At 42.8% G+C, this 15912-nt stretch overlaps 5 protein-coding genes across 5 annotated transcripts in view; 3 read left to right on the top strand and 2 right to left on the bottom strand.

The window, feature by feature from the left end:
* Positions 1 to 574, bottom strand: part of MELLADRAFT_104965 (uncharacterized protein) — a gene marked incomplete at both ends in the record, with an annotated part of 1289 nt that extends 715 nt beyond the window's left edge. Inside the window, one exon of the mRNA XM_007408057.1 lies at positions 76 to 574. Coding sequence (XP_007408119.1) covers positions 76 to 574 — 499 coding nt within the window. The remainder of the gene's footprint in view (positions 1 to 75) is intronic.
* Positions 575 to 3430: 2856 nt separating this feature from the next.
* On the top strand, positions 3431 to 4987 carry MELLADRAFT_104964 (uncharacterized protein; the record flags this gene model as incomplete). The annotated part of the gene is made up of 5 exons (XM_007408142.1): positions 3431 to 3691; positions 3766 to 4134; positions 4201 to 4354; positions 4577 to 4770; positions 4961 to 4987. 5 exons carry the CDS (start codon positions 3431 to 3433, stop codon positions 4985 to 4987), a joined length of 1005 nt encoding a protein of 334 aa, XP_007408204.1.
* A 1116-nt stretch (positions 4988 to 6103) lies between these two features.
* On the bottom strand, positions 6104 to 8887 carry MELLADRAFT_104963 (uncharacterized protein; the record flags this gene model as incomplete). The annotated part of the gene is made up of 5 exons (XM_007408056.1): positions 6104 to 6306; positions 6434 to 7240; positions 7639 to 7786; positions 8345 to 8455; positions 8528 to 8887. 5 exons carry the CDS (start codon positions 8885 to 8887, stop codon positions 6104 to 6106), a joined length of 1629 nt encoding a protein of 542 aa, XP_007408118.1.
* Positions 8888 to 9410: 523 nt separating this feature from the next.
* Positions 9411 to 11645, top strand: MELLADRAFT_74518 (uncharacterized protein; the record flags this gene model as incomplete). The annotated part of the gene is made up of 9 exons (XM_007408143.1): positions 9411 to 9478; positions 9636 to 9831; positions 9957 to 10059; positions 10163 to 10284; positions 10373 to 10443; positions 10544 to 10695; positions 10833 to 10986; positions 11092 to 11167; positions 11245 to 11645. 6 exons carry the CDS (start codon positions 10183 to 10185, stop codon positions 11476 to 11478), a joined length of 789 nt encoding a protein of 262 aa, XP_007408205.1.
* Positions 11646 to 11814: 169 nt separating this feature from the next.
* MELLADRAFT_77344 (uncharacterized protein) lies at positions 11815 to 14104 on the top strand (the record flags this gene model as incomplete). Its single annotated transcript, XM_007408144.1, has 3 exons — positions 11815 to 12639; positions 12760 to 13452; positions 13641 to 14104. 3 exons carry the CDS (start codon positions 11851 to 11853, stop codon positions 13677 to 13679), a joined length of 1521 nt encoding a protein of 506 aa, XP_007408206.1.
* Between the last annotated feature and the right edge of the window lie 1808 nt (positions 14105 to 15912).

Here is a 15912-nt window from a genome sequence, read left to right as displayed (position 1 = left end):
TGAAAAAAGTTGGATTAAGGTTTATGAGATGATCTTTGATGAAGTACGAATCTGAGGCGTTTATTGAACCTAAACCATGAAGTAGAACAATTGTCCATCCTTCTTTTTCTTCTAGTTGATGGGAAGAAGAAGAATTAGTGGAGTTGGATGGAATGGTTTCGTAGTGAATTGGAAGGCTTGGAATCGGGATTGGTAGAGTTGTCCATTGACTTGGATCATCAAGATAAGAGATTGATAAACCAGTTTGATTAAAAGGTTTCGGATTCCATAACCCAACAGATGAACTAATCAACACTAAAAAGCTTTCAAAAAAAGTAGTCGTGAACCAAATTATAGTAATGATTAAAGAAAGTATAAGAAATGGACATTGATATTTGGTTTTTTGTTTTCTTTTTTTTGTTATGGTTGATGAGTTTGATAAATGTGCTTCGGTTTCGGCCATAGGTGTGATGGATTGATGATCATTAGTAGGTTCGAACATTAGTCGGGTCAGTTCTGGTTCTTTTGGTTTTCTATAGCTTTGATCATCAATTTCTAATGAAAGACTATTTGATTTGTATTCCGAGTATGACATTTCGATGTTATTTCTTGATGACCACACCTGGAAAGAGTTGTCGGATGATGGTTTATTGCTGCAAAGAAGGGGTCCGAGAAATTTGTAGGGTTAGAATGGAGTGGGTGATTTACAGTCCTGTTACTGTAGCTTAGATTTAGTTTTCCGTAGTGTAAATTGATTTCTTGGTGATTCGATTTGGTGGGCTTGATAGGCTTGGTTCATTTGAGTGGGGTGAGCTGCTGACTTTCAAGAGAAATCGATATTTTATCTACCGCAGCGCAGTTCAAAACAGTTTCATAGTTGGATTTGATTTTATGAATCTGATGAAGGCGTTTTACTTACCCCATCCACCATCTATATGAACTCAAAACCAAACCATTCAAGTTACAAATTACCTGGTCCGTGACTTGGAATATGATTCACTCTGTAAACCTCTCGGGTCACTTTCACAGTCCATGTGATGACCTACAAGTTCATGATATCTTTCATCTGCTGTCGGTTATAATGTGGTGATATCCAAGAAGCCTGTTAAAGTAGGTTAAAGTGTTGATCATGAGAAGACAATTTAGCTTACAGTTCGTCGATCCTATTGGACTTAACGTTTTTCAATTTTAGTCTTCCTCTTTAAGAAAGTGAACTTGACTGGTTTATGAACATTTAACCACGTATGCTAGAACGATAACTCAATCCATTGCAATATACGCCATGACCGTCATCTATCAGTAATGCTCCTCATAATTTGATGAACGGTTTAATTTCTTAAAGAAGATAACTGGGAGTTTGGTCAGTGAATGCTAGGAGCAGTCATGAATTGGTGATGAGACATTGCGTAGGAGGATATACAGTTCAAGATATGAAGGTGTAATCAAGTTCGGTGATCGTGTACGATTAAGACGAATTGGAGGTCAAGAAGGGCTTTGCACTCAAATTCGGTGCGGGTTTGTTTACCCAAAAACCGATCTGCGCACTCAGGAGTCAGCAATGGCAAGTTGTACTTTTCTTTTTCCGGGACTTCAAGTTCCATGCCGTGATGATATTTTTGGTTACCGGCATATCAAATTGTAAACAGCTTCGAACGGACCGATCTAAGAGCGCGTTATGAACTCTTCAAGACTCAAATCCAATGCTTGGCAAGATTCTTCTGAACCCAACCAAACCTTTTTAGCCTTGAGTCTTGACTTAAATTTGAAGGTGTATGTATGTATACACACACAGATGAAGGCTTCCAAATCCCATTCGTCGCTAAGAAACTCACGAGAGATCCAAACTTAACTAAGTCCCACCCGGACCTAACCACCATCTCCCGGGAGGGACTTACACCCAAAGTCGAAAAGTTGGCGTGAGTTCCGTCGGGGTATTTCCTCAAAATCTTATATCTCACATGCTCGCCAATCACACTAATCAACCCTCATTACGAGTCTAATGAACTTCGAGCGCATCGTCCTGAGCATCAATTTGCCGCTCTCGGCGTCTCATATAGACCTTTGTGTCAAAAGTTGCTTGCAACTTTCGATTTGGGGCCACACCCGGGGCCAATTCACCAAGATGAATTTCAAATGCTGCGTGTCAAATTCTTTATGGACAAACCAATAAAACTGGTGATTAAAATGCACTTCGCGCCTAGGTAGTGTCTTAACAATAATGCATTACAAGCCTTTATTTCCCTACTGCATCACCGCGATCCATCCACCTACATTATACGTGATAGAAAGTGTAATTAGTTTTGTTCCGTTGCAGGCCAGATAGGTTGGAAGCTTACATGTTTGAAGAAGACCTTGACTCGCCTGTACCCCGACACGTCAAAACGGCGCGCTGTGAAGACCCATAGCGTGCATGTAAAAAAAGTGTGACGATGTCAAAAAGGCATCAGTGACGTATCTTACTAAGACAATGATAATGGAAGATGACGAGGATGTTCCCACTTGGCCTTCAATATACTCGTTCCAAAACCGGCGTCCCATGCCATCAGTATATACAAGCCTTTTGATCCGGTTAAGCACCTTGCGGATCAGGGTTTGGGAGTCTCCGTCAGCCCCACGCCAATGTCGACGATGAATCCGGAATTCTTGATTGGCGAGGTCAAGAAACGTTGTAAGGAAATTGAATAGAGACAACTCTTGAATAAGCATTAAATTATATACGTGAAAAGTTTTGTCGACGAGTGAGGGGGGTTCTAAGTCTGGCGCGCGCGGTTGGCTGGAATCGAGCAAAAATAGGAAAGATGAAACAGTCATCCCTTCTGCACGGATGGCAGCTAAGACGTTTGTCACAGCCTGGTGCTGTTCAGAATGAGGAAAGGCGGTATGTTCCCGATCCATCGCCGAATAATCGAATAGGAGTATAATGCTCTTCAAATTCAAGCGACAACCAAGAGATTATATATTCATATTAAGACGATTCCGTGCTTCGGCGGAATCGTCTCTGGAAATGTTTCACCCTCGTGGACGAGTTCCCATTTCGCTGGCCATAGCGGAGGACCAGGTGGGGGTTTCGACAAAAAACCTCACCTTGCCCCATTGGGATCATTCGGATTGATTGTTTGGGATCAATCCGATTCAATCAGGGCACTATTGGCTTGCACGAAGCCAACACAGGTAGCCCGACATGTATCACGAGGATAGCATACCCAGAAGCGGTGCGAGTCGAGCACGCGATCACGTTTTAGCACGGCTGAAGCACGCGATGAAGTCCTGGTCAACGGGGAGCCATTGCGTCAGGGACTGTGGGCTACTGGGAGTCATAGTGTTGGCGACATCGGCGACGAGGCATTGCCTAGCCCAAAGTTGTTCTACACCTTTGACATCTTTACATCTTACGTGTTAACTAAACGTAAATAATTCGATATCCCGCAGTGCCACCTGTGTGTAGAACATCATGTCCAACCCAAGCGTTCCGGTTACTGTCACTCGTACTATCTCAATATGTGATTTCATGAACAAACTGGGCAGTTTTACTCCCAAGGAATTTATGGTCACTTTTCTTTCGTCCAATCATCCGGACCTCGTATACCGGCGCCGACAAATGAAGGCAGGAATGGGGTCCAAGCAAACGCGGTCCATCGTGAAGAACCTAGGAAAGTTGGCTGTGAGCTGCGAAAAAGGCAAGGCTGAATGGGAGGAGTTAATATTAGATGAGGTCCGTTTGGCAATCAGACTCGTGAATCTGTTTGGGACGTTGCGACGCGGTTTTTAAGCTCACTCTGTTTGCAGGCCTCCGCAATCGTAAATGCTCAAGAACTACCTCGTGGCCAATACCCGCATGGTGCTTATGTGAGCTCGAACGAAATCACACCAGATTTTTTCAGCGAGAGTGCCGACCTACATCGGACCAATCAAGTCGTCAGCGGAATGAAGTTTTTGCATGCCCTCATACACCGCAAGATTTCAGCTGGAATCTCGAACAGGATGGGCGTGGAAAATGACGAACCAGCCGGTTTGTTGCAGGCAGAGGTTCCGCCAACTATGAACCCACCGTTACGGTGCGAAGACGTTGTTGATGAGGCTACCTTGTTGGCCATGGACAGCCTGGTGTACGTGAAGAGCACTCCGGCGGACTATGCAGCACATAAACTTGCTAAGGTCAGATGTCAAATGCATTTTAACGGATGGCCGGTCATGACTGACGTTTTGGAGGTACCTGTGCAGGTCCCGACGATGGTATGTCAGATGGTTGCTGTCACCTGCAACCGCCGCGCAAACGGGATATCGTTGGCGAATGGCCTAATGGCCTTGGCTGGCGGGGTTTCATGCAGGGTTCACGAATGGCTGCATTCGTTGGGGCTGACCACGTCACGCGCTAGTGTGTTACAATCGGTTGAACACCTTCGTCTCTTACAAGAGAAAAAATTGATGGACGTTTTCAAGGCGAATCACAAGCTACTGCCGTTGCTCTGTTATGAAAACATAGATATCCAGTTGAAGATCCATAACACCCGCGTAGAAACCTCGGCTCGCCTGTTCCATGGGACATGGGGGTTTTTTATGGTCATTTGCTCTTGTCTTCTTGCTGGATGTGGCAAAGATGTCCTCGGGCTCGCGGCGTTCCTGAAAGCAATGGATGCAGCCGATCGCCAACCGGTAAACATGATGCTATTCAGCCCTCAACCTGAGGCCACAAGACATTGGGCATTAGTTATCAAGGCGCAATTGGCAAAGGCCCTTTGTGATTACACCGCTCACCTTCCCGGAGGACTCGATCCACATGACTTACCGACAGTTCCAATTAGGCCACCACCGCTGGATCCCATTACGATGCACAAGCCCATCATCCACTTCTTAAAGATGATGGACGCGCCGGACTCCTCGGCGGAAGGGGTCACGCGAGTGTTGGATTTGATCGCGGGGCAAATGGGATGGCCCATTGACAAGCTGGCCGAGCATCTGTTGATTGCCGCCGGCGACGTAGGTTCCAATCAACTGGTGGAGAGCCTGAGGGTCAAGCGTTTCCCGCCAATCGACGAGGTTGAAGGAATTGAGTGGATATTGTCGATTTTTGGTGGGGCGCACACCACATGGAACATGGCCAAAGCTCTATGGGTCCTCCACTGGGGTAATTCAGCCAACGAACATGATACCGGCGTCTGGCGAAGCGCTTTTGCGTTGGGTTTGGAGTATAAGAAAGCACCTGCTTCACAAGATTTCAACACAATCATGAGATCGTGTCAGATTGTACATAAAGCGAACTTGACATTTATTCTTAGGTATGATCGCCTCAAGTTCCTATGCCACGGATATACAAAAACACTGACTCATTCCGTTGCCAATGCAGCGAGGTCATCAATTCCCTCAAAGATGTCGACTTGACCAAAGCCGAAGATTGCGATCTGGTGTTAGACACGGTGTGGACACGTTATTTCACAGAGTCGTCAATTGAAGAAGCCAGGCAGAGCGAAGATCACACCGCTTACAACTTGCGGTTGCGCCTTCGCGATTTTGCCACTGTAGTTGAGGCACACGATTCCAGCAGGGCAGGTGATATTGGAAGGCTGATGGCTGTTTGGAAAAGGTGGGCCGTAATGGCGCAAGGTTTGCCGGGCCTATCCCATTATGCTCGCCATATCCCACGGATTGTCTTACTTCTTGAACAAGATCTGCCAAAGAGCCTTGCAAATGCCATCAAACATTCACTTCTGATACCATCGAATGAACGAGAAAACCATTGGTTAGCTCTCGATGAGTACCTTGAGATTAACATCGGTTGGCTGAAAGACCATTATAACAACACGGTGAGTACCGTGCTTTCCCAAAACTGGTACGCCTCTGACTAACTGGCAAGAATCTGCATACATAGGGGCGTGGGACGGACCTCGAACGACTCACAAACCGACTGTCAAATCAGATACTTTTGGTAGGTCAAGGTTTAATTCTATTGCATGTTTCCCCTCCACCATCATTTCTCCCGACTTCATGTTGTATTCGCCCTTGCTAATACAACCACCACTTAGTTACGCACATTGATGCAGCTCATAAAGTCGGAGGCGGGACAAAAGATTATGTATCAACGTAACCTCAACCGTATTTCCCCAGCGTCCCTCAGCCTGTTCCTCGCCTACGCTGCCGAACATTTAGCCGAGAGCGACCGGACCCGGCCCCCGCCTCCGGTGGTCAACGCCTTCAAGGTGGGAGTACGTAATATGATCAAGTTGATCCGCTCGGACAAAGCCGCGGGTCGATCATCTCGATTCCGTTGGGGAGCGTCCGATGTGTTATCAACCTGGGTAGGTGAGGAGGGGCCAGATGAGGATTGATGTCCTGTATATCAAGTTGCGAAGACTGTCCAATGTCAATACATCAGTCTACCCCATTGATCATGAGGTGGAGCATTATATTCTTTGGACATGCAAGCTCACCGATTCGAGCGCACGGCTACGTGACTGACCAGGCTCCAAAGGCCCTTCGGCCGGCCGTTTCGTGCGGTTCGACACTTGACCACGTGCCGCTTTCGCTGCCGCTTTTGCTAAAGCGGTGTCATTCCGCGCCTTTTCGCGGGCAGCACGCTCATTTGCTTTTGCCACTTGATTGTCGATTTTCGCTTGTTCGCGCGCGTGTTTCAAAGAGGTGCGGATGGCCTCTGCCCTTTCCTTTGTTAATCGTGCGCCCTCACACGATTGAGGTGTCTTCGGAAGTCCAGACGCTTTGGCAATGGACTTCCGTCGCTCCGACGCCTCACTGATGACCGCGGCCGTGGCACACTCGTTTTTCCATTGACAATAAGCCACAAAGAGCACATCAAATTGTCCTTTGATGGTCTCACTGGCCAGGATAGCCCCAAAATCCGATGCCTGGTGTAAGAGATCGATGTTTTTGGCTACATCCCAGGCCATGTCGCGGTCGAAATAACATTCGGGCCCCAAATCAGGTTCTTTGGGGAAAAGTGAATAGAAAAACGTTGAGAACGTTCGGTCGAGTCGCGTAACTAGCTGTTCCAGCTTGATGGAATTCAAAATGGGATCGTCCTTCGTGCAGGGCAAGGCCACTGTGCGAGAATCGAAAGACGGCGGCGGCGGTGGCTCCGGGAGAGCAGACATGACCTCTGCCAGTTCGCTTGCGCTCATTCGGAGGGCCATATCCAGATTATCATTGGTGAGTCCAGGCTGAGCAAGCCATAAGGCTTCGGCCTCCTCGGGCAGACAGTTCGAACAGTCGCAGGGCGGCATTCCTGCGATTCGCTGACGTTCTGTCTCCTCTATGACGGACGTGGCACTTGCGGATAGGGGAATATAGCCGTGACTAAACCACTCCCTCAGTGATATATTAAACCAATATATATCATGATGTGTGCTCACCTAAGATCAACCGCGAGTGCCACTCGCAGACACACCGATGTGATCGCCAGGGCGTCCATGCGATCGTCATCTGACTGAATTGTGGGCGTCCGGAAATCACTGAGTACGTTCTTGCCATTGGTGCGTGTATGTTCCACCAAAAGGAGGCCTAATCCTCGTCGTCCGTCACGGCCGCAACGGCCTGACATTTGGATGAAATTCACCGGGTCCTGCCGACCGACAATAATGACTCGACGAACCCGATGCCAGTTCTGGCCCATCCCTAGCGCCAAAGTGCAGCACAAGATGGCGAGAGAACCAGCCACAAAAGCATTGACTGCATCAAGTTTGGCGTTGGGGCCAGTCGTCGCATGGTACCGACGAGCGAAGTCGGAGTGACCATTTCCTGCCTCTTTAGGGTGACCTCGAGATGCATTGATTATTTGCAAATAATCTAAAGTAGCGTTCTGAGTGCCAGAATACAACAGGGTCGGAGGAATGGCGCCTGTCGGCACCACAGTGTGATGAGGCACTATACCGCGTAAAGATGCTTTCAGCGGTCTTTTGAACGACCTTTGTATCAATCGCAATTCTGGTCGCGTTAGTTTGGCTCGCACAAATCGGACGTCGCGCGGGTCGAGTTTCAAATTGACGAGGATCTGGTGAATTGCCTGTGGGGTGCATGTCGCGGACATCAAAAGTAGGGGCACCCTACTCGTGGACAGGAACCTGCGCGCGAGGTCTCCATACGAAGGACGAAAGACCCCCCCGTCCGATACACGAACCTGGCTGGCGAGACGTTTAGCTTCGCCGGATTCGACAAGACCCCACTTATAGACCATATGGGCCTCGTCGACGACGCTGAGGATTAGGCGGTCCTGAAACCTTCGATCTCGCCACATCCGGTCAAATACCGGGTTGGTTAATGCCACCTCGGGACTCTGGAGGCAATTATCGAGAATCATCACACTTTCCGGTCAGCAGCAGGCCCTTCGTCGGTTAGGCGTAATGGACGGGCCACTTACCACATAAACAAAATTGTAATCCCCGTTCATGATGGCATTACATGCCTCTGTAGTGCAATTGGAGCCGGTTAAATTCACGGCGTTGAGGCCGACACGTTTCTTCTCGATGACCTGCCGCATTGAAATGCTGATGTCAGCCGGGTAGCATTATTATGGTTCGGCGATATCAAATATCGACGATACCTGATCATTCCCGAGGCCCTTGAGAGGGTTGATACTGAGGATGATCGGTTTAGATGTGGGTTCATGTGCGAGATAAAACAGTTCTGGGACACGGCTTTTGCCAAATCCGGTGCCCGCTAATAGAAATGATGTGATCCCTTTGAGAAGGGGAAGCACGGTGTCTTCCTGCTGTGGGCGAGCAGGGTATCCATAAAATCCCTGACACAAGTCGCCAACAGATTTTCTAAGAGTCGTTTCGTTACCGTCCAGGAAATCTGGCTTCCGCTTCGTGCGTGCTTTGACTGACGGGTTAGCTGGAGATGACGCCGGAGGCTTATTGAAAAGTTGGTCGCTGGTAGCAGATTGGCTCCTGAGTAGCATGGTGTTTCTGGAGGCGATCAGTGAGTGGTGCAACGGGGGTGCCTAATGCTCGAGACTTGTCGATCTCGCGTTTCCGCAGGTGGATGGCAGGAAACTGCAGTTCGGCTGAAACCTTCCAACCGTTTTGTATGATGTTTAGGTGTTTTGGCGATAAAGTTCCACTTTCGGACGCCGCAGTCGCGTTTGGCCCCGACTGTGGCCCCAAAATGATAAATCATATTATCTGGATGCAGGGGATGAATAAGGAAACGCCGAGAGCGGCAAATTGATGCTCAGGACGATGCGCTCGAAGTTCATTAGACTCGTAATGAGGGTTGATTACTGTGATTGGCGAGCATGTGAGATATAAGATTTTGAGGAAATACCCCGACGGAACTCACGCCAACTTTTCGACTTTGGGTGTAAGTCCCTCCCGGGAGATGGTGGTTAGGTCCGGGTGGGACTTAGTTAAGTTTGCGAGAGATCAAAATTCACTAGACAACCCGAATCATCTTTCCTTCCATCTTTCTCCTGGCGTCTACAAGGCAACTTGAAGGCTTTAAGATTTAACCCTAAGTTGGGATGTTTAAAGTGATTTGAAAAAGTTTTAGTGTATGTACAACTTATATCTTCTTTTTGATCTCACTTCATATCGGTTTCTTTTCTATCGTCAACTATTCTGTCAAACCCCTTTGATCGGGATCCTCATTTTTGATTCATCACTTTCATTTACTTTGGAAAAAATGTTTTATATTTTATTTTTCTTTAGTTTGATTTTCTTGAATGTTCAAAGTATTAAAATTAATAAACGTTTAGAAACTCGTCAAGATGGAGTAGAAGTACAAGAAAAAGCAATCAAGAATGAAAGCCCGATTAGTTTAGGTGATTTTGTACCTTCTTGTGGTGGGTTTCAAGATGAATCATTTGTTGATTATAATTCTGGTATCCAATTGGATCAGATCAAAGTAAGTCATCAGAATCATTTACTTCGATTTTTCGATTTCGATTTAAAATGACTTGTTGACAATTTTCTAAAAGATTCATTAACATATACTCATTTCTTTCTTTATTTTATTTTCTTTCGGATTAGACTTTTTATACATTTGGTGATAGTTGGACTGATCTAGGAAACGATCTTGGAGGCACTCCCTTACCAGCTCTCAAACCCAAAACTTCATGTCCATTCTACGGCGGTAAGTGCTTCGAAACATCATATCCTAATCTCAAAATAAATAAAATCTAATCTAATCTAATCATTCGTCCTATCATCAACTGTTTTTTTTGTTTTTTCTTCAGGTAGACCAACTAATGGAAAGATGTGGTCAGAATGGTTAATTGAGATTTTACAAAATCATTCAAATGTTAAAAATTATGCTGTTTCTGGTGCTACGGTTGATAAGACACTTTGGCATTCTGCTGTAAGATACAAATCTCAAGGATCAAATTTAAATGTTGAAAGATCTAATTTGATTCTTTTTTTTTGCTCTTTTTCTTTTTTTCGGATAGGATAAATCATTTGATATGGCTATGGAAATCGATAGATTCTTGTGTCAAAAAAATCAATTTGATCCTTCATCGTAAGTAACGCCTAATATTTATTTTAACTTTTGATGGTATGAAACCACGGATACCAGAAGTTGAATGTTCATCTTATTCCTTTCATACTTATGTACATAGATCGATGGTTACATTATTCTTTGGTAATAATGATTTTATTGCTTCTAATATTGAATCTAATCAATTATCTTCATTAATCCCATCATCTCAAAAGTTTTTAAACCAAACTAAAAGATTAATCGATTCAGGTTTTACGAATTTCTTAATCTTAAGTTAGTCAAGTTCTTATCTTTCTTTCTTTCTTTTTAAAAAAAACAACAAATCTCAATAAATCTTGATCATTTCAGTTTAAATGTTTTTTAAAAAAAGCTAATGATCAAAATCCTTGAATATTTTTTGTATAAAATAGCACCAGGCTTTGATAATAATAAACTTAAAGAATTTAATAATCTCATTTGGAATGGATTAAAAGATTTTAAGAAACAAGATTCTGATTTCCAATTCATTACCATTCATCTTTCTAAATTATATCGTGAAATTAAAACTTCTCCAAGAAGGTTTGGGTAAGCAACTTTCTTCAATTCTATTCATCTTAAACCCATACTAATTCCATCATCATCTCAATACTCTTTTGGTTTCTTTTTTTTTCGGGGGGGGGGGTTATGTAGGTATCATTCTACAGATTCTTGTTTACCTAGAAACTTAAATATGGCAGAAGCATGTACTGACCCAGAGTACAGATTAGTAAGTCTATTCTTCCTAAATCCTACCAAAGATGGATCAAGAAATCTAATAGTCTTTTTTTGGTGTTTTGAGAATAGTATTGGATTTTTTATCATCCACAAACTTTGACTCATAAACTCCAAGCGGAATATATAAAACGTGTGGCTGAAAGTTGTCAACCTACAAACCATCAAGAAGAAGTTCATTCAAAAAGAGATGGAGTGAATAAAAGTACAAAGTCATCGAATGGTTTGAGTTCAACTTTAGGTTCAGATGATTCGTTGGATTGTAATCAAGTTGATTTAGTTTATCATCCTCCAAAATGTATTTAAAGAATTCCTTTTCTTTTTCTTTTGATTTTGTTTTTTGTATGTGGTTTGGATTTCTTTTATAGTTTAGAGACTAGGGTCTTGGACATTGTTAGTGTTTTCTGTGGTGTGTAGAAAGTTAATAGTGTTGGATTTAATTGGAATAGAAATACAATGCTGGACGTTTTGTTAAATGATTTGATGAGGATTTATGAGCCAGAGTGGAGGCTGAGCAGGAGAAGTGGTTTTCTTGTGAGTTTAATGGACGCGTCAAAGGTCTGTGTAATTTGAGTTAAGTAGATGTGTGAAGTTTGAGTGTGATTAGGTCTTAAGTTTGATTTAATTAGTTTTGGTTTTGATTTTTGATTTGGAAGTTGCAATCGATTTAAGAAAGAAATGTCAAGTAAATCATCAAAACTCATTCATCATCAAACTCATCAATCAATTCATCAAAATGAACGAGAAGACCATCAAGTAGAACCAGAAGAAGAAGAAGAAGATTCATTAAAAGATTTAGATTTAGATGATATCGATTCACTTCGAACTCAATCCATCAAAACCTTTCAATCTAATCTACAAACGATTTATTCAAAGTATGAAGGTGATGGTGATGAAGAAGCTGATGATGTAGTAGATCTAGTGAAACTAGAAGTCATTGAAGATCGAGGAAAGATTATCAAAACACTTGGAACTCGTCAAGATCATTTACGTTATCAAACTCAAACTTGGACAAAGCCATCATCAAAGAAATCCACTTCAAGAATCCAATCTAATCAACCTTTAACCGATTTGATCATTCCATCTGATACGACTTGTAGTGATGAAGAAGCTGATTGGATTGATGATGAGATCGGATCTGTTTCATCTTCTTCTGATTCTATCATCTTTCTAACCCAACCTACATCTTCTAATCATCGGCTTCCGACCCGTAGCTTAGCTTCATCTCCACTCACCCTTTCAAAGATCTCACTACGATCAGAACTTCCTAAATTATCTTCTCCTTCCAAACTATCGACTTTACAATCTTTTCAACATATTCATGGTACGGCTACCAATGCACTCTTTGAAAGACTAAAACAACGCGTTCAAGAAAAATCTATAGATCTTCGACAACTTCGTAACCAAAACAAACCTAGAGAAACTAGTCAAGAGAGTGAAGCTTCATCACAACTTTATACGAAGATCGTGAGTGATTCATCAGATCGTCTTCTTGATTTGAATGGATCCCATTCCCTCAACTGATTTATCTTTCGCGTCTTTCTTTTTGTATGAATCTTTCTAGTCTTCGCGTTCATCGATTTGTAGTCCACCTACACTGCTTCCGATATCGTCACCGAATCATCATCCGAACCATGGAAAGATTCAAAGCCTTCATCAACCTATCGCACCGATCCATCTGGAAGCTCTTCACGACATTCTCTTTGCTCATCTTCTATCACTCCTCGTTATTCAAACCCACATCCAAACTCGCTTCAACATTCTCTTTCACCCATCTCAGCCTCAAAGGTTTCATCCAATAAACGTCCTAGACCGGTCTTTGAGTCTAATTGCTTACCTACTCCCAGTACTATCATCTGTCCTAGACAACCTCGGCCTGGTCCATCACGTCTGAAGCATGAGCTCAATCTTCGAACCAATCCCAAAGACTCTCATCGACCGAAGCCTATACCATCGAGACTGAAAGCTGTCAATCCAAGTCAATCGAATCCTTCAAAACCATCTACAAGTCGACCTGTTAAATCATTACCTAGACCTCATCGACGTAGTACCACATGGATTGATCCCAAACCGATCCCATTGAACCGATCGTCACGTGAAAGTTCAGAAGATCCACTTGGTTTACCACCTACACCTTCTAGAAGAAGATCAGAAGCTAGATCGAAACCAAACGGATTCCAACTTCATCAAATTCCTAAACCTAAATTGAAACCCAATCATTTCCTACTTCATCAAATTCCTAAACCTAAACCTAAACTTGAAATGAGTTATAAATCAAAAGTGATTGAGATTTCATCTGATGATGATGAAGATGAAGAAGATCAAGAAGATGAAGAAGATGATGGAGGAGAAGATGATGATGATGAGGTTGATGATGATGATGATGATGATGATGATGAAGATGATCAAACAATTGAAGCAGTTAAAGATTCGTTGGATGGATTTGGATTTTCTTCTTCTCCTTGTAGGAAACGTCCAAGAAGAATGAAGGGGAAATGATGGGTTGAAATTGTTTTGGATTTTTTTGCTTTGGTTCCAAAACATCATTTTCTTTCTTTTTTTTTTTGATTCAAAAGTTTATATATTGCTCATTATTATTATTGCTCATCATTATCTTATTGTTATGATTTTTATTATTATTATTATTACTTTAGGATTTCAATCTTTTTTGATCATTTTTGAAAAAATTAATATCTGTTTTTTTATGTTTGTTGAGGTTTAAGTTGGATTTGAATGTTTGATGTAAATACATACATATATATATATACCTTATATAGGAAGATTATAAGTTACAATTTTTTAAGAAATTGATATGGATAGGTAGGGGGATAAGCAGGAGATCTTTAGAAAGATGATGGAAATAAATTAAAACTAAAGTCAGGTTTGGATGAGTTCTTTTTTGCAAAACAGAGAAAATAAGGTCCATACATACAGTATTTTGCACTTGAATCACTTTAAAATTGGTTGAAAGCATGGTTTTGAAGGTTATTGAATTTGGGGTGATTGATTGATCAATTAGGATCTGTGTTTGTTTAGCTTGGGAAAAATGGAAAATCAAAACAAAGAAACTTTAAAGTGGATCAAGAATCAAGATGAGATCATGTCATGAAGACTCTGGTAACCAAAAGTTTTGGCCCAAAATCCATGACTGGCCACAAATCTAGTTTTTTTTTGAGAGAGAAATTGAAGACATACAAACCCAAAAGACTTCTTCACATTCTTATCCTGAAAATGATTTTTTAACCTAACCAAAGACAATTTTACATATATTTTCAAATTTAGATTTTTCACTGGCTTTTATGGAATCATGATGATGGGGTCAAAGGTGTGGAGCTACTGACACCACGGGGATCAACTTGTTTGAAACCCGATTGAGCTTAATTTCAGTGTCCGGGTTTGAAATTTACTCAAATCATGAATCTTGTTCACAACTTGTTTGCATTATGTTTGCCAATTCCCCTCGGGCTGAACTCTGTACTCGGCTGGCCCCGTGTATGTACAGTCACATCATACAGCAACATCCCCTTTCACCATTCCTCACCTTCATCCTCATTTGTCAAGCCTTGATCAACCAAAAAAAAGCAGTTCAGCGGGAACATGATAAGCGTTGAGATATGTAGTCAAACAGTTTGAATCACAGGTTTTGAAAGTGATGTGTATGTGTATGTATTGTAGGGTACTCAAGGCAAATCGGCAAACATAATGCTAACAATTTGTGAACAAGATTCACAATTCAAGGAAATTTCAAACCTGGACACCAAAATTCCGCTCAATCGGGTTTCAAACAAGTCGATTCCCGCGGTGTGATTTGGAGTTACTAATGTTTTGACATAAGCAACCATGGAAGATTTTGATGGGGCACTGGGAGTAAGTTCTTAGATATGAGAATAGGTTACAGGTGCTCATGTCAAATGTTATATAGCCATGACAAAGGATGTGTAAGCCATGCTGTGTCATGCTTGAATTACACTGCTGTGCTCTTTACCATCTCCAAAATATGTAAATCCCACATTGACACTTCTACAATAGCTGTGCACAAAGTTGGCCTGGTTACAAAAAACCTGCTTGAGCCAGTTGCCTTTTTTGGCTCTGAGCTTTCAACAAATGTCAACTTCATACACAAAGTTATGGCCTAAAAAGCAACTGGGTCAACTGGGGTTTCTTGAATGTGGGTGAGCTTTGGACACAGCTAATGAGGATTCTGTTCAGCTTTGTGATGATCATACATACAGTCAATTTCATAAAGGTTGAAATCAAGGCGTTTTCAAAATCGAGAGGTGGGCCGTGCGCCACCTGTGACAGGTATCGAATATGCATGTAGAAATGATGATCTGTACAGCATAGCCAAGGTGGATTCATAGAGAGCTTTGGTGCAGCTGGATGAATGCCTCGTACATGGGCTCAATCATACTGCATGGATCCACATTTTTGGGTTTGAGCCCCAGTTGTTTTTATAAGTCATCACACTTTTTAACATGGTTTTCCTGTTTGATTTGCTCATTGTGATCAACTAAAAGAACGGAGAAACTGCGCTGGTTTGGTTTGCTTGCATCTGCTGCCATTGTCGCTTCTGGACAAAAACAGTGCCAAAAAAAGTATCACAGCGAGTCGAACACGGGAATCACCAACAAATCTGCACAAAGCAATCATGGCTTCGAACCGCTGCGCCACCAGACAATAGGGAACCTGGGGTTGTTAAAGGTTTCGACACTGTATGTTATTCGATCTTGCAGGTAATTT

Source organism: Melampsora larici-populina (assembly GCF_000204055.1).
Source record: "Melampsora larici-populina 98AG31 unplaced genomic scaffold MELLAscaffold_11, whole genome shotgun sequence".
In the NCBI taxonomy this organism is placed as follows: Eukaryota; Fungi; Basidiomycota; class Pucciniomycetes; order Pucciniales; family Melampsoraceae; genus Melampsora; species Melampsora laricis-populina.
This window is presented reverse-complemented; position numbering and strand designations above follow the sequence as displayed.